The sequence below is a fragment of the Ursus americanus genome, chromosome 2, assembly GCF_024610735.1.
Source record: "Ursus americanus isolate L20-20 chromosome 2, mUrsAme1.1.p, whole genome shotgun sequence".
Taxonomy (NCBI): domain Eukaryota; kingdom Metazoa; phylum Chordata; class Mammalia; order Carnivora; family Ursidae; genus Ursus; species Ursus americanus.
In genome coordinates this window covers 21,863,706-21,881,008 of record NC_142128.1, presented here as the reverse complement: position 1 = coordinate 21,881,008, position 17,303 = coordinate 21,863,706, and the positions used below count along the sequence as shown (strand labels likewise).

General features: G+C 49.7%; 1 protein-coding gene across 4 annotated transcripts; it reads left to right on the top strand.

Moving 5' to 3' along the window:
• Positions 1 to 116: 116 nt before the first annotated feature.
• UBFD1 (ubiquitin family domain containing 1) lies at positions 117 to 15,218 on the top strand. Of its 4 annotated transcripts, none has more exons than XM_045776449.2 (8): positions 120 to 316; positions 499 to 828; positions 1,755 to 1,963; positions 4,616 to 4,681; positions 4,840 to 4,945; positions 6,222 to 6,292; positions 8,777 to 8,859; positions 10,420 to 10,560. In XM_045776449.2, exons 1-7 carry the CDS (start codon positions 292 to 294, stop codon positions 8,855 to 8,857), a joined length of 888 nt encoding a protein of 295 aa, XP_045632405.1. In that variant the 5' UTR covers positions 120 to 291; the 3' UTR covers positions 8,858 to 8,859; positions 10,420 to 10,560. The 4 variants fall into 4 exon arrangements, with proteins under 4 accessions (XP_045632401.1, XP_045632405.1, XP_045632403.1 ...); XM_045776447.2 differs by lacking the exon at positions 10,420 to 10,560 and adding an exon at positions 11,325 to 15,218 and having other exon boundaries at positions 122 to 316; XM_045776445.2 differs by lacking the exon at positions 6,222 to 6,292 and having other exon boundaries at positions 117 to 316; positions 10,420 to 11,315.
• The last annotated feature ends 2,085 nt before the right edge of the window (positions 15,219 to 17,303 follow it).

The following is a 17,303-nucleotide window of genomic DNA, read 5'->3' as shown; positions in this document are numbered from 1 at the left end:
TAGCAAGCCCACGCTCCCCCCTCCCCCCCGAGCGGCTGCGGCCCCACTCGGCCTCTAGGGGGCAGAGCCTACTGAGCGGCCGATTTCCCGGACCCGCCCCCTTCGGCTCCCGAAAGCTAAAGCGTGGCAGGGGCCGGGCCGGGGAAGAGGAGGAGGCGGGTCTCCATAGAAACGTCCACCTGTTTCCGGCCAGGCTGTGAGAGATTAGGGGCTGCTGCGGGGGCCAATCTCAGCTAACTCGCTTTTTCCCGGCGGCCTCTGCGGGAGCGGTGGGTGTTGTACACAATCATCATGGCGGCGGCCGGGGCCCCGGATGGTGAGTGTGGCGGGGGTGGCGAGTGCCCGGGTTGGGCCCAGGTGAAGCTGGCCTCCGGGAGGGATGCGGCCCGGTTCGATGGGGAGTAGCCTGGTACGGGAGCGGGGGTCCGGCGGCACCCGAGCAGGGTTCGGTCCCAGGCCCAGTCTGCGGCGAGCGCCCACCCCGTAACCCCCTTGCAGGCATGGAGGAGCCTGGCATGGACACGGAGGCCGAGACGGTGGCGACCGAGGGCCCCGCGCGGCCCCTGAACTGCGTGGAGGCCGAAGCCGCGGCGGGAGCGGCGGCCGAGGACTCCTGCGCGGAGCGAGGTAGCCTGCAGCCGGCCCCGGCCCAGCCCCCTGGGGACCCTGCGGCCCAGGCCTCGGTTAGCAACGGCGAGGACGCGGGCGGCGGCGCGGGCAGGGAGCTGGTGGACCTGAAGATCATCTGGAATAAGACTAAGCACGACGTGAAGTTCCCCCTGGATAGCACAGGCTCCGAGCTAAAACAGAAGATTCACTCGATTACAGGTAATCGCCGTGGTACTGTCAGCGACAGGCAGCCTTCCCCACCCCGCCTGCAGATCCCTGGTGCTCGCACAGTGCCAGGCACCGCACTGGCCACTCTTTGCATCCGCTCCCTCAGGGCTTAGAATAGTTTTCCGGAGTAAGTACTAGTATGCCCATTATTCAGATGGGGAAAATGAGACCCAAGATGATAGAGCTAGAAAGTGGTTGAGCTGAGATTCAGGCCCAGGTCTGACTCTTAGGCCCAGGCTTCTAATCAGTGCTGTCCCAGACATCTCTAATGAAAATCATCTGAGGCACGTGTTAAATTTACGGCTCCTAAGCTCTTTTCCCTGCAGAGTTTGATTCCCTGGATCTGGAATGTGGCCAGGAATTTATTTTTAGCAAATATCTTGGGTAATCCTCATAAGGGAAATTTAGGAAACGTTTCTGTTGACTATCATGCTGGCCCCTTCACAGGTCCTCATATTTAGATTTAGTCTTGTCTTGTTTACAGCAGTTCACCAACCGAAATGATTTTTTTTTAAAAGCTTTCTCCATGTAGCCTGTGAGCGCATGGTAAAAACAAGAACTTTATCCTTATTGGTTTCTGTATCACTGAGGCCTGTGGATTCTCAGTATTTGCGTGACTGGGGGTTTGAGGAACAACTTGGAATGAGTGAGAGCTAACATTATTGAACGATTACCATTAATGCCAGATACTGCTCTAAATGTTCTGTTTGTTTTATTCCTTAATCCTTCAAAGAAGTCTATGCAGAAGGAAATGCTACCATCATAATTATAAAATTTTGGAAACAGGCTTAGAGAGGTTGTGAGTTGCCTGAGCGCACAAAGGTGCTAGAGCAGTATTCATTTCTGGGTCTGTTGCCAAACGGCTCTGGTCCAGGTACATTTTTCATCGCTTCCTTTCACTGTCTCCTTTTCCCAAGGTCTCCCTCCTGCCATGCAGAAAGTCATGTATAAGGGACTTGTTCCTGAGGATAAGACGTTGAGAGAAATAAAAGTGACCAGTGGAGCCAAGATCATGGTGGTTGGCTCCACGATAAATGATGTTTTAGCCGTAAACACACCCAAAGATGCTGCCCAGCAGGATGCAAAGGCCGAAGAGAACAAGAAGGAGCCACTCTGCAGGCAGAAAGTGAGTCCGTCGTGTCATTGCTAGTCCTGGGAAGTTTGAGGCTTTGTCCTCTGGAGCCTCGGCTGGTTATATTCTCCCTAGAATAAGCTCCTTTTCGGACAGGGCCCATGATGGAAATTTATGGCAGCAGTTGGGTGCGGCTGGCTGTTGAGTGGAGGTGACAACTACCTGAGATTTGCAACTTTGTCTCATCTGGCGGGTCAGTGTGTCTCAAGTCTATTTACTTAAGGATAAGGCCTTTGTAAGGGCAGACTTCAGACCAGGTATTGAATCAGATGTGCGTTTCTCTCCTCTATTTAGTGCCAGAGAAAAATGCCACCAGCAGAATTAACCCCCCATTTTGTACAAGTGTTTGTACATTTGTTTTTGGTTTGTGGCTTCCCCCAAGTCAACAAGCCATTTCTGGATAGCCATAGAACTCAGCAGCTTTCAGAGGTTCCTCTAAAACTGACTTTTTCAGGAAGCCAAATGAAGCTGACTAGGAACATAACTACACCAGCTTTGGGGTTTTTTTTTTTCCCTCTTGGTCCGTGAAATGGCCTGATTTTTTATGTCCTGTTACTCATTTTGGATGGAAGAGATCCAGGCTTGTCTTGTGCTCATTGTAGCCATTAAAATTCTTTCTGTAATTAGGAAAAGTGAGAGGATTTCACTACAGAGGGAATTGGTTGGAAGAACCATCACTTGCAACCTTACCACCCAGCAAGCCCCACTCATTGTCATGGAGCCTCTTGACCATGGCTAGCAGCTTTCCAGGAAAATAGATATTCTCAACTTAACCTGTGTCCCGAGTAGAGTAGACCAATTTGGGGGTTTTTTGGCTTGTTGTTTTGTTTTGTTTTTCTTGTTTTTTCTTTTGTTTTTTTAGAGTAGACCAGTTTGAACCAAGGTCAGTTTTAGTGACCTGAGGCACTAAGGCATATGGCTGATAGTGTGAGAAGGATACAGTTTTGTGTTACAGGTCCATAACCTTCTATGTGTGCTTCCAATACCTGACCAGGCATCAAAACTTGGTCAGAATTAGTGTGAATGTCCATGTTTTGGTATAGAAACATTCATATGTTTGAATGACAAGGTATTGCTCTAGATCTTACAGAGGATAATGTGTAACGTGTTTTTAAAGCATATTGCTTTTATAAAATCCGTAAGACTTGGGTTTTATAAAAGTCTAAAACACCTGCTTATAGGGTTTTAGAGGGGGAATTGTAAATCTATATTAACATCTAAAAGGTATTTATTTGGACACTTTCACCCCCAAATATGGGGTCAAAATGTAACCAATTGACTTCCATTTACCTGTTACCTCTGCCACATATATGAAATTGTCAAATGTGAGCATGTCAGAAGTGAGTGAGTATTCCCACTGGTCACACCCTTGGAGCATTACACGCTTCTTAAACATAGGTTTTGAGTTACTAATGGTAGCTTAACAGCCTTAAAACTGTCTTCCACAGTACAGGGAAAATTCTTCCAAAAGATGGTTTTGTGAGGTATGAGTCGAATTAAGCTGTTAATCTCTGCTGTTTTGTTTTGTTTTTTTTTTCATTGATGCTAGTTTTGAGGTCTTAATGTGGCCTAATGGGAGGGACCCGTTCTCCTGGCTTTTTATCGGCTTGCTTGGGAGTCTGGGGCTGATCCATATGGGGACCCTTTGCTAGCAGTCTGGCAGTATTGAGTTTATCCCTGCCAGAGGGTTTCTGCCATGCCAGGGAGGGTTTAAAGTGGCTCATGACCACGTGGTGCTTAAATTTGGTGGTGTTGTTTCCCTTCAACCACTTGCTGCTCCGTAGTTTCAGCTTTACCAAATAGTGACCAAAGAGTGGCCTATAAAGCCACAGGTGGAGAGCAGACAAGCTGGGGCATTTGGGCTGTTCAAGAGCTGTTTTAGGGAGCCATGAGCCTAATGAGAACCCTTAACAAGCTGCCTCAAACCCAGGATGGGGGGTGCAGCCTCAGAGACTTGTTAATATCAGGCTGTGGAGTAATCGGCTTTTGTTTTGGAAATATGTCTCTCGTGGCCTTCTGTGTAGCTGGGGTTGAGGGTGGGACAATGGGGGAAGACATCTACAGTAGTCTGAGTTTCCATTTGTTGAAAAAATGCCCCTTGTAGGGAGTTAGCTGATCACCAGCATCGTCATAAGTTTCCTTGGGAGTTTAAGTTGACAGACATGGCTGTCATTTCATAGCTACCGGGAGAACAAGACCCTTCGCGGTTCTCTTCAGCGCAATGTTTATTCCTTTTAGTGGCGATTTTTTTGGTCAGAGGAGGGGATAGTTTATTCGAATTAGCAGTCTGGAAACCTTAATTGCTCTAGAACTTTGATGTCTAACACAGCAGCCACATAAAGTTTATTAAAATTCAGTAAAATTAAGAATTTAGTTCCTCAGTTATATTAGCCACCTTTCAAGTGCTTCCTGGACCCAAGTGTCTCATGGCTGCTGTTTCAGACAGCACAGTTGTAGGACATGTCTGTCATCAGAGATATCGCTGCTGGACAGCACTGCTCTTAAATGTCAAAGGACCCATAATCTGTACACACTGAAAGGTTTTGAACCAAATGAAGGCTTTTTTCCTGTTTTTCGGGAAGGTAGTAACATGACTAAAACGCGGTCAGGTGTTTCATTTATCATCTCTTCTGACTTACGTTCTAGCAACACAGGAAAGTGTTGGATAAAGGAAAACCCGAAGATGTGATGCCATCTGTTAAGGGTGCCCAGGTAAGCCAGACTCCTTTGTGAGGGTTCCAAAAACGCGCCAGGCCCACCTTCTGCCTTCCTGAGCTTCTTGTGATCGCGTCCTCACATCCTGACCCTTGTCCTTCCTTGTCTGTCTTTGTTCCTGGTCCCCGTCTCTCACTGTGCTCCTGTGCCTCCAGGAGCGCCTGCCATCAGTACCCTTATCCGGCATGTACAACAAATCCGGAGGCAAAGTGAGACTCACCTTCAAGCTGGAACAAGATCAGCTGTGGATCGGCACTAAAGGTGGGCTCCTGCTCTCGGACCCTTCCCTGCTCGCTGCCCCGGGCACCCAGCGCTCGGTCTTGGGCGCGACTGTGTTCCTCCTGAAATCTCTCTCTTCACTGTGCTTTGCGTGCCCCTGGCTTTTTGTCTTTGCTTTTAGATGCTCACCTTCTGTTTGGACCCTTTCCCCTCATTCTTTTTAGTCTTTATGTCAGGGCCAGTCCCTCAACAGTGGCTCTTCCCTTGCACCGAAAACCAGAGGTCCCAGATGTGTAGCCTGAGGGCCAGGTCTGGCCCCCAGACCAGGGTTTTTTGGATTTATACAGGTTCTGTAAAAATCAAAGAGATTTCACTTGATCTGATGTGGGGGTTTTTGGGCTTCTCTTGAAAAAAAAATTAATAAAAATCAAAAGATCTAGGCATTCTGGACCTGCATTCTCACATGGCAGCAATCAGCTGGAACCAGGTAGTAGGTTCAGATGAGCCATGCCACAGTCCTCACTGTCCGTGTACCTCTTATGGAGCCAGCTTTGTTCATGTAATGTCACCTGTCTGGCCCCTGGAGGTCAGAGCTTGTCCCTGTACTGGGTGTGTTTTCCTAGTACCGTGGACCCGCCCCTCCCTCCCTGTTTGTGCTCTGCCTGCCTCTGCCTACCCCTGCCTGTGCCTGGTGGGGCAGGCTTGCTGCTTGCTGTTGGCTGGAAATTGTCTCTGACTCTCCTCCCCCTCTGTTCCCCCGGATGGTTCAAAGTCTGTCAGTTACACTCCAGAATTATCTGTGTCCCTTTTTTTGCCACTCTGTTGTGCCAGTTAAGACTCCTAGCATCTTTAAACTTGTTTGTTAAAGCAAGTTAACTTATTTCCCTGCCCTGTCTGTGTTCTGTTCCGTCCTACCCATCTTCCTCCCTGGTTCCCATGCTCAGAAACCTTTGGCCTGGAAGAGCCAAGTTCAGATGGCTAAACGTAGTGTCCAGTGTTGTCACATTTTGGACCTAGCCTCCTGTCCAGCTTGCCCCGTTACACGCTGTGGGCTTCAGCTGTACCAGCCTGCAATTTCCACCGTGCTCTGCACAGCCCCACGTCTTTGCTCCTGCCGGGCCCTTACCTGGAATGCCTTCTTCCCATTTCTCGTTGTTAATAAAATCTCCCAAGGCCCTACTTAAATGTCCTCTCCTAACGAAGCCTTCCCCAATGCCTCCCCCACCCTCCAAATGAATTGCTGCCGCTTCTGTTCATAGAGCGCTCCGTTTACATCCTCAGAGCACTCATTACTCTCTGACTTGTCTGTCCCCGTTAGATTCCCGGAGGGAACCGAACATGCCTAATTCATCTGGTTCTGGCCAGCACTGTAGGTATTCAGTGTTCGAGGTAAATGCTAAAGAGAGGTATAGAGGGTCCCATCACGTGAGTTTGACTGGTTTCAGGGACAGGCCATTCGGTAGGACTCTGCTTCAAGCGGGACCACAGAGTTACGGGAAGTAATCAGCGGGGCGATGGGGCGTGAGGCATTTTCTCATTCCAAATGCCAACACAGGCGTTCCTGTCTGTCACTCTGTGCTGGTCCTTAAAGTGAACAAAGACTGAAATGCCAAAAGTGCAGGAGTTTTCTCATGATTTTATGATAACTTGCTCTATCTCCTTCCTTTCCCCCTCGACGCTAACTGCATGGTTAGAGCAAGCGTTACAGAACTCGGAAGGGCTTCCCTGGTCTTCCCACGGGCCTTCGGACCGTTTCTTGGGTCACACGGTCAGCGCTTATCCACCATGAGCTGCCCTGCCTCTGTTGGACCCTTCCTTGGCCGCGACTTTGCGGGCGATTTTGCTTAGTTCTCCGTCGTTGCGCTGACTTCCCTAATTCCTACCTCTTCCACTTGCGCTTTCTCTTCTGGGCAGTCTTATGGAAGGCAGAAGTCACCTGCGGGCCGGGAGGATAGGGGGAGGCCGGCAAGGGCTACGTCTGTAAGTGCTTGCTGGTTCCTCGGGGAACGTTTCCGTGTTAGGAGGTCGTATAGGAAGCACGTCCTCACCGCAGGCCCGAAGTGGAACCTCCTGTACCCGGGGTGGAGGTTTTTCTCTCAGCTCAGAGGAGCTGTTGCTTTCCCGATTTGGCACGAAGGCAGTCCTCGAAAGAATCTTGATGGGTGGGGGTTTCAGAGCTAGCGGAAGCCTCCTCTCTCAGCAGCCTTATGAAAGCGTGGCCAAGAGTCCTGTCTGTACGGGCGGCAGGGCTGAGATTTTCATTCTCACGCAGACCACTGTAGCGATGTGTGTCAGGCAGTGTTCCCACTGGCCCAGGAGTCTTGTCATCTGAGTGTCCTGAGCACCCTCCCAGCAGGACAGCCTGTTCTGGGAGTTGGCCACCAGCCACTGGCTTCATCTTTCTGCTGGCGTGAGGCTGCTGCGGGCTGACCATCTCGGCAGCTGGTTGGCCTCTTGCTTGGTGCGGTGTTTCACGGAGTGACACTCAAGGGCTCCTGCTTGCAGCTTCAGCTGTCTCCGTGGTAGCGTGTGGAGGAGGTGGCCCTCGCAGCCTCAGGCCCAGCAGCGAGCAGAACCAGCTTCAGGCAGGAAATGTGGATGGGCAAAGCCGCCAGGGGGAGCGCGTGCCCTGTGCGTAGGGGCGTCCAGCCTGATCGAGCTCATTGCTGTCAGTCAGGAATGTGGGCCCAGGATCGAGTTTTCAAGAGAAGCCAGAAATGTATCTTTTTGTGTGAAATCTCGGGACGTTTCAAGGTGGCTGGTGTTTTAAAAAGTTCCGATCTTAAAAACAGCTGCCGGTCAGGTCCTGCCTGTGGGTCACTGTTTTAGAGCCACTGGAAGTCACAACCCAAATGGACACCTTCACGTCCGTTCTCCCCACCCCCAATATTTCAGACACCAAGGCCCACGGAATGGAATTAAAATGTCTCCAATCACTAGCTGGAGTAGAACCCAGGCCTCTAAATTCTGGGTCTGTTTTGTCAACTCATCCATTGGCATATTCTCTCTTTTCCCGATTTTTCCTTCTGCAAAGGCTGTCATGGGTTTTTTCCGACTTGATTTAACCTTGCTGGGAACTTCCCCGTCCCCGCTGTGTCTGCTGCTCCTGGAGGGTGGGTCCTTGTTGCGCAGGCACTGCGCCCCCTCCCGCCTTCATGCCCTGCCCTGTGGCACTGGCCTCACTTCCTGCAGGCTCCTCTCACTCCTGCCATCCCTCACTGCCGCCTCTTTCTTACCTGCCACCCTTGAACTTGCTGCAAAATGTCTTCTGACCCCTGTGATAAGTGAGACCTTGAAGGTTGATCACAAGAGGTTGTAAATGTTTTAAGAGCACTTCCTCAGGTGTGTGTATGTGGAGGGTTTGGGGGCTGGGAGAGGGAAGGGGTGGGGGGTGGGCAAGTGAGGAGGAGGATGGGATAGAAACTAGTTGAAACCCCCAAGCACTCCCTGCCTGTGGGAACCAGAGGGGCATACTGTTGCCTCTATTCTTGGTCTTCTTGACTGCCCCTCCCCCAGGTGCCAAAGACCTTAGCCAGCGCTGGGCTCGGGCACGAAGGCTGCAGCGGAGATCCTCGGGTGTTTATAAGTTGCCAGACTTAAAAAAAATAACACCAGGAAAGCGCTGTCTCTGCTCTCAGAGACCTTTAATATATGCCATGGCAAGTCCCGTTCCCCGTTTGCTCCCAAGAAGGTCCCAACTGCCAAGCAGAGCTCTGAGTGCACTGGTCAGAAGACCCTGTCCCATTGTCCTTAGAGCGTGGGAGACTTCAGACTACAGTAGATCCCAGAGCCACCAGCCCTGATGAGGGACTGCTGAGTCACAGGAGTGGACAGGAGGGCCTTTGAGTAATCACTGTAATCCCTCTCAACTAGAGCGGACTGAGAAATTGCCCATGGGCTCCATTAAAAATGTGGTCAGTGAACCTATCGAAGGACACGAAGACTACCACATGATGGTAAGTAGCCTGGCGTGGTTTAGCCTCTCACTGCACTCCTGCTTCTGCTCATCTGGCAGGGAACGGAGTTTTAACTGAGCTTTCTTAACCGAAGAAGCAAACTCGATATTCAGAAGACGCACAGTTTTAAGACCTTCACGTTTTCTTTATCTCCTTAGAACTCAATCCATGACCTATTCCTAAGTTTATTTTTGCAGTGCCCACCCCCCCATAAGTTTAAAGGGGATATGTTTTTATATCTTTACCTTCCTCTTATTTGTAATATTTTTGTCTTTAGATCAGGAAAATAAACACAAAGAGGAGGATTGGCTTGTGGGTTTTCATTTTAACTTGTCCTGTGTGTAAAACAAAATCTCCCACTAGCCCTGGCATTTGTGAGGACACAGGCGGTCCCTTCTGTGGTGGGCAGCAGCCATTGAGTGGCCGAGGACGCCGTGGGGAGGACAGAGTCTGTGGTCCTCATTCCACATGGAGGTTCACTCTCAAGAGAGCAGGCTGGTCTTTCCCGAGAGAGAACGTTCGGAGGCATTCCCCAGCTTTGTGCAGAACAAAGGCGAGAATTCAGTGATGCGGGCCACGGAGCAAAGTGCAGTGCTCAGGCAGACCCCTGAATTCTCCCAGCACTGTTAGGAGGGGCCGCTTTAGAAGTCAAGTTTAGTTGCCTCAAGTGCGTTACTCTGACAGGAACCTGACCGTGGTGGGGCGGAGGCAGGGCTGCCTGCCATTCTCCATCCGAGGAGGCAGATTCTTTAGCATCCAGCCAACAGCGCGGTAGCTGTGCCAGCCCCATTCCTGGGATGAGGAACAGCTAGTGGTTGGCCTGTATATCGGGGTTTCAGAGGTCCCCTGCAGAGAGGGAGGCATTGGAAGATCCCAGGGAAAAGGGGGTCTGGTGTTATGGAAGTTCTCTCTGGGTAGATGGCAGGTCCCCTGGCTCGAGGGAAAGTCAGGCATGTCCCGTCTCTTGCCCTGTTGGTGTCTGTCCGCTCAGAGGCACTGAAGCCAGGTCCCTGGGTTGGGGTTGCAGTCCTGGGGCCGCAGGGCTCCCGGGTGTCCTGGGAGTGACGACGTCACTGGGGCTGCTTGTAGGCCCTTTGGCGGCCTTTCCACCCCTCGTCCTTAAAGGATTGCAGACGGATTTGTTCTGCCTAGTTGGTTAATTTTTCCCATTTACGGAGTCGGCTTCTAGATGTTTTCAGCTGGGCCCCTTCACTCCCTTTGAAACATTCATCTTACCCGTGTTGCTCTGTCGCATTCTCAGCCCCACTTTTCAAGCAGCCCAGTGAGTGGGATTCCTGGCAAGTTGAGGGGGCCATTTCAGACATCCTTTACAAAATGGATGGCTAATGCTTTAATATTCAGTTCAAATGTTTATTTCTTTCTCGGGTCATTTCTGGCAGAGGAATGCTGCTAGTCCCTTCTCTCCGCTAAACGCCACAAAGTGGCACCTTGACCTCTAAGTGAAAGTACTCCGCTCATTTTGCAGATGCCATTTCAGTTGCTAGGTTAATGGTGTCATAGTTCACATTAGAGAGGGATGACTGTGCTTTTCATTCTTAGGGAAATGTTTATGCAGAAGAGAACAGAGAAGACTATAGCAAACCCATATATCCATCACCAAGAAATGACTGTTGTAAATACTTTGTGAATTGCTTTAAACCTTTTTTTCTTTTTAATAAAAGAAAATCTACCAACAGTGAATACGTCCCCATTGTCTTCCCCTCCCCCATTACCATGATTTCTCATGTGGCTCCTTCCCAGCTCTCTGCTTTTGTGTTCGTATAAATCCATGAACAAGATGCAGTACTGTTCTGTGTTTTTCAGTTTTCATAAACGGTACCATGGTATGTATCGTTCTGCAACCTACTGTTTTTGGTTCGACATTGTGATCTGTCTGTATTAACCGTAGATTCAGTTCATACCTTTGAAAAATAATCCCGCATTCGTACGAATAGGCCACGTCACTTTTAATTTCGCGTTCCCTTACTGATGGATATGTAGGTTGTTTCCAGGTTGTTACCAGTTGTGACGGTGCTGCTGTGAACATTCAGATCTGTTTCTTTGTGCATGTGTGACAGTGTTTCTAGGGCAGTGGTTCTCAAACTGCTCTCTGGATCAGTAGTACGACATCGCCTGGGATCTTGTTAGAAACGCAGATTCTCAGGCCCCAGCCCTCCCAGATCAGACGCTCTCGGGGATGGAGCCCAACTAGCCTGTTCTAACAAGACTTCCAGATGGTTCTGATGCACACGCAAGTTTGGGAGCCACTGCTTTAGGGTCGGCTATGCTTAACTCTCCCACCACCTTTTGGGGGGGGGAGGTGGGATGGAGAATGCTCCCCGTGTGCACAGTGTTTCCCCTTCCCTTAGTTAATTCACATCTCAGCCCTCCCCCTTGTTTGTCGTGCTGCCTGCTCAGTCGCCCGACCTCTGAAGTACCGCTTGGTTTTCCTTTTTCCCTTCCAGGCGTTTCAGTTGGGCCCCACGGAAGCCTCTTACTACTGGGTGTACTGGGTCCCAACTCAATATGTGGATGCAATCAAAGACACTGTGCTGGGGAAGTGGCAGTATTTTTGAAAGCACTTTCACCTCTGGCCCAGGAGACTGACCCAAAGTGAAGGACATTGCTGGGAGAGGCCTGCAGCATCCCTGGATTTCAGAGTTCTGGGACTTTGTTCAAAAGCAAACAAACAAAAAAACCTATATCCACTCTAAGGTGATGTGGTGACTGAAGCCAGAGGTGATGTACTTTCACCATTAGCTTAATTTTAACTTAAAATCACCGGTTCCCTTTTCTGGCAGTCAGCTTCATACCATTTTTAAAGTCCATACGGTGGAAATCAATAAATCTGAGTTCCGAGCACGTTGTGTGGAATACTCTTCAGTGCGTTTGAGAGTAGATCTACCAATTTTGTTTAGAAAGGAATGATCAAAAGCTTGCTGGTTTCCTTTTTAATTTTTTTTTAAAGCGATTTCAACAAATATTTTCATAAATCTTCGGTTGCAAACATTTGGACTGCGTTGTGATGAACTGGGTTTTGGTTTTTCTCATATAAAATTGTATGCAAAATGAGGGGGGGTTAGTAAGCCATATTTTTCTGTCCATGGATTCAGATTTAATTCTTTTTCCCTTTTTTATGTTCTCACTTCCTAGATTTGAATTTTTGTTTTAAAAACCCAAAGATGTCAGTTCCTGTTTTTGTACCTCATCAGTGCTTCCTCTCCTGGCCTCCCTCCCGCCATTGCTGCTGCTGGAGAATGCGTGGCGGGAGAGGACGAGCTGTTTGGTCTAGGGCAGGGAGCTCTCGCGCTTGCTGTGCTGTGTGTCGAGCAGCGGAGTATCTCACATTGACTCCCGTCTAAACGTCTTGCCCCTTGGGCCCCGGTCTCTGGGGAGTTCCACACTGCTGGTGTCCTGGTTTTCCGGCACCCTCGCTGATTTGGCTTCGAGGCCCAGCCTGGCCTGGGTGTGCCTGGGCTGCACTGCCCAAAAGCCACAGCTCCCAGGCCGACAAAGGCCTCTTCGAGGAGGAGCTGGATGGAAGACCGTTTCTACAGCCATATAGCCACAGGCCCAGATCCTTCTTTCTTTTGAAGTTCCGAGAAATTCTTAAGCAGTCCAACGATTATTTCAATTATGCTTCTCCATTTGGTCTTTCTGCTCATGCATTATGTTCAAGTGTCCTTCATCCCAGGTTCAGAGATGCTGCCTTTCTCAATAAAAAGACATGTTGACCTAGTGGGTTGGCCGATGTACTTAAACATCGAAAAATGGGATAAATAGCTTTTGTGATTAGCTCACCCTCTTCTGGTTTTAGCCCTTATGTTCTTGGTACACGTGAGCTTCTGTTGTCTCCTTATGGCTCGATCGACTCGGACACGAGGGCGAGTCTCTTGGTGAATGATACCCTTTGTGCTCTTTGCTGTTACTCTGCTGGCTGTCTTTGCAATTCTCCTCTCCCTGGCTGCAGGCTCTCATAGTAAGGTTTGGCGAGAGATTTTCCAAACTTCACATTCTGGATGATTCTAGGCTGTTCCCCCTCATTCTGTGAAATGTAATTAGCATGTGTTCGCCTAAGATGACTATTCCTTGTGAGCCAGTTGATGATACTCTCCGCCCTTCCCTTCCAAGCTGTAGTTCAGGAATCCAGCCCATGTAGACAGACTTGTGCTTTTCACGGAGTAGCCCTTGCCCAGTTATGCATCTGGGCTGGGAACTCTACTCTTGCTTTTGTGGGGGGCATATGTACCTGTGTGAAGTGTAGCACCCAAGAAACTGCCTGTTTGTCATCCCTTGAAGAAGGAGTAGTCACTGCAGCTTTTCTGTCCTCGTTGGCCTGCAGTTCCTGGAGAAAAAGGGCTTCTTTGCTACTTGTCAGAGCCTCCCTCTGCAGTGGACGGGTCTGTGGAGGAAACAATGCTGTAGCAAGCAGAGGGTCCTCTCGGTCTGAACACTGCCCTTGTTGGCCAGCGCCCCTGTCCTGGAGACGTGTCCTGACAGTGCCACACACCCACCTTTGTTCTCGCAAAGCAGGTGTCTCCGTCCCCAGACTGGCCTCACAGTGCTGCTCTCAGAGGCCCTTCCCACCAGGTCCCCTCGTTTGCCCTCTTCAGTGGCTGCCCTCGCTGTCTGCCCCCCCTTCATCCCAGTGAGAGCGTTGTGTCCCCTTGTCTCCCTGCTCCCCAAGGGCCAAACCGCTTCTCACTCAGGCTGCTGTCATTTCTAGACAGGACCAAAGCCTGCGTGAGCCTTTTTATTTTTCGTAAAATGGTGCTTTTTTCCTTACTTCAAGATACTATATGTAAATAATAATGTCAACGACATCTTTTCGTACAGAGCCGTTGGAGTATTGCTTTACAGAGCTCAGTAAATTTGCTAGAACGATCTCGAGCTCTGGCTCCGGACCCTGTCTGCATGGAGACCTTGCTGGGAGCCCTCGGGAGAGCAGAGGTGAATAGCACCAGAAGCCACTGGGAAAAGTATTTGACTTAGGTCCATGTCTGGGTCACAGCAGTATTCACGGTTTTTCCCTCGGTCCCGTGAGCAGTCTCTTCTTAACCTTGTTTACGGTCTAGAATGTTCTGACTAAAATCTGTGTTAGCACATTGAAGTCCTCGTCCCCCTCAGTGGCATCACAGTGTTCATTTGTCCTCAGGATTGTTTCTGTGCAGTTCCTTCACTGTGGCAGAGGCGGCATCAGGAGGAGCTGGTCCCAAGGAGGGGCGCGGCGTGCAGGGAGCCAGGCTCGTCATCTCTTCCCTGTGGGGCGCTTCTTGGAGCCTCCCAAGGGGCTGCCTTCTCCTCCAGGCTTTATGCTGGCCGACCTCCGCAGGGCTTTGCTCACAGACGGCAGGCTTTTCTTCCCTCACTGAGACCACTTGGCAGAGCAGTGACAGGGTCACGCTGGCCAGGCCCGAGGCCCTCACAACTCTGTTTCTGTCAGTCTGGTCCTCTGAAAAGCCAACATGCGAGCTGCTAGAACTCTCTAGTATGAAGTATTTTAATTGAAGCTGGGCCTTTTGCAAGTAGCGTTCGCTCTTTGTAGATGAGATTGAACTGAGCTAAGAATGCTCTCGACGCAGTGGGGGCCGGTGAGGCCTTGGTAGGCTCCTTAGTTGCTGTTCTGTCTTACGAGGGCCAAAGAGACCAGCTCTGCCACTTTGCCATGTCTCAGAGGAGTTGCCATATTTCAGCCAGAAAGGACTTGCTTTCCTCTTTTTTTTACTTTAACCATGTGCCTGGAGGAGCCGTCCTGGGCTCTTGCACTTGGCCCACCCTTTCTTTGCTGGGGCAGCGAAGGGGAAGGGATAGACTCCACGTGCCAGGGCCGTGCAAGGGCAGGCTTTCTTTCCACCCCATCTTCTGAGGGAGACCTTTCTCTTGCTCCTTGCTGCTCTCTTCATGCCTGTTGTCTTGGAAAACAATTGTCCCTTTGTCTGAAGGCTTTGTGAGGAAGTCCTCTCCAGTGAGGATTGGCACCTGTTTCCTTCCTAATAGGGCCGGATGGCCTCTCTGAAGTTACAGGTGGTCAGGAGCCCTCCGAAGTGCGGAACATCTGGCACCTCGACCTGCCAGGCTGGGTGGTTCTACTGCTTTCTCAACTTCTGAAAACCTCTTTCCTTTTCTTTCTTAAAGAGTTCTGCAGAATTATTTGACAATATACGTAAGTACCCTGTTTCCTTGTGGTGTGCGCTCTGTTCTGGTTTGTTTTTAAATCAAATGCCTGTTTGGGAGGAGATGAACGTATTTAGTCTATTAGATCTGCGCTGCTGGATTTTTTTTTTTAAAGTGTAACCTTGACTAGCTGTCTTATTGTTTATCCTGTAAGATTAGTCTATCAATTAAAGTTTGATAATTAATTGCGTCTCTTTTTCCTTCCAGTTTTTCATGCGCCTGATCCATACTGGGGATTGACCAATATTTGGGACTGGGACTGGGCCTGGGGCCGTTTTGTTTGTTCTGTTTTTCTTTTGCCAGCTCTGGTCTGCTGTATTACTACTGTCTTACTTATTTGGCTTTAAGTATATCCAAATGTGTTCCTGTGTAAAACAATTGATACAGCGATTTTGGTTTATTTCCTGTGTTAGCGAAAATGACCAACTGGTCGGACACGCTCGGGTTAGGGCAGCCCTCCTTGCATGCTCTGGCCTCCAGGCATCAGAGGAAAGCTGCCTCCCTGTCCTTATGCCTTGTGTGACTTCTCCTGGCCACTCAGCCTTCGAGGACATGTTTAGTAAACCCCTGAGATGGAGGCGCAGCTCCTGCGGCAAGACCCAGGGCGGTGGGGAGGGGGGATCTATTTCACAAAACGGACAAAAACAGTCCTTGGCATGAAGAGTCATGTTTGTCAACCAGTTTGTCAACAACTGGTTTGATCCAGTACTACCCACGGGGCCCTCTCCTTCTCTGCCCACTTCGTAAATGTTCCTGAAGGTTCTGGTCTCCTTGCCCTTCCCTGGCTCCCCCCCCCCCCCCCCGCCATTTTCCTAGTATCTCAATCCCAAAGCGATGCTGTCAGGTCCTTGAGGATCTGTTCTATGGGAGAGAGGGGTGGACTGTGCCATGTGCTGTACAGGGGCTGATGCCCACGTGGAGAATCTTCTTTCTTACAGAGTGTGCTGCTGGATTTTATCCCCGTTTTGAAGAGTTATTTCAGGCACCTTCAAACCAATAGGATGATCGTCTGTCCTCAGATGGAGAATGAGATAAACTCCAGCCTGAATTTCTTACCGTACCTTCTGGGCAGATAGTTACTACTGTGGAGAGAATGCCAGCTAACAGAACCCTTTCTACGGTGGGGATCCCACAAACCAGACAGTCATTAGTGCAGGAGGCAATGACTTCCTCCTACTCTTGCTCAAGAGGTGCTCTGGTCAGCCCATCCGTGCTGTGGGAAGATGACATGCTTCCCACCCATGAGCCCTCTGCCAACGCTACTTGGCTCCTTTGAGCCAGAATTAACCCCTTTGGCTTTCCCTAGCTTATCAAGGCTAATTTTGATCCGAAGCCTTGTTAGCCTTACTCTCCTGATAGAAACTTTCCTCCTGTTCACCCCATTTTATAACTCTGAAGTCTCAAGTTTCTTGCTTCTGTTTTACCCCTCTCCCCCTTATCTAATTTTAATCCCTCGCTGTTTTCCCTTTTTTGTTTTGGACATTTTCAGACCTACAGTTGGAATATGCTACAGTGACCACCGCGTACTTTTACCTACCTTTCACCAGTTAAAATATTAACCACACATGCCTAGTTTCTTCCCCAGACACAATGCACTTTATTTTACCAGAACATTTGACGGACATGTAGACATTGTGGTACTGAGCACTCATCTCAGAATGAGACTGTCATACCTTATCACAACAGCATTGTCTCACCCAAGAAGACTCCTGTTGATTCAGTAATACCTGATACACAGACCAAAATATCTTCTAGAGCTAGTTTTTCCCAGCTTGTAGTCCTTATGTTTTTAAAGATTGATTGATTGATTGATTTGAAAGGATGAGCCAGACGGAGAGGGAGACTTTTTTTTTTTTTTTTAATTTTATTTATTTATTTGACAGAGAGACAGCCAGCAAGAGGGAACACAAGCAGGGGGAGTGGGAGAGGGAGACGCAGGCTTCCAGCAGAGGAGCCTGATGTGGGGCTCGATCCCAGAACGCCGGGATCACGCCCTGAGCCGAAGGCAGACACTTAACGACTACGCCACCCAGGCGCCCGGAGAGGGAGACTCTTAAGCAGACTCCCTGCTGAGTATGGAGCCCAACGTGGGGCTTGATCCCAGGACCCTGAGATCATGATCTGAGCCACAATCAAGATGCTTAACCAACTAAGCCACCCAGGCGACCCTGTTTTTAAATCTTTATCCCAATCTTGTGGTTTTTCAATACCGTTTCAGCTTTTCTGTTGTTGCTAATCTTGGTTTTTCTCTCCCACTGGAAAGTAATTTC

Coding starts and splice junctions, on each gene's coding strand:
- UBFD1 (XM_045776445.2), top strand. CDS start 292: ATGGCGGCGGCCGGGGCCCCGGATG. Junction 4,682..4,839: donor CATCTGTTAAGGGTGCCCAG/GTAAGCCAGACT, acceptor CTGTGCCTCCAG/GAGCGCCTGCCATCAGTACC. Junction 4,946..8,776: donor GCTGTGGATCGGCACTAAAG/GTGGGCTCCTGC, acceptor CCTCTCAACTAG/AGCGGACTGAGAAATTGCCC.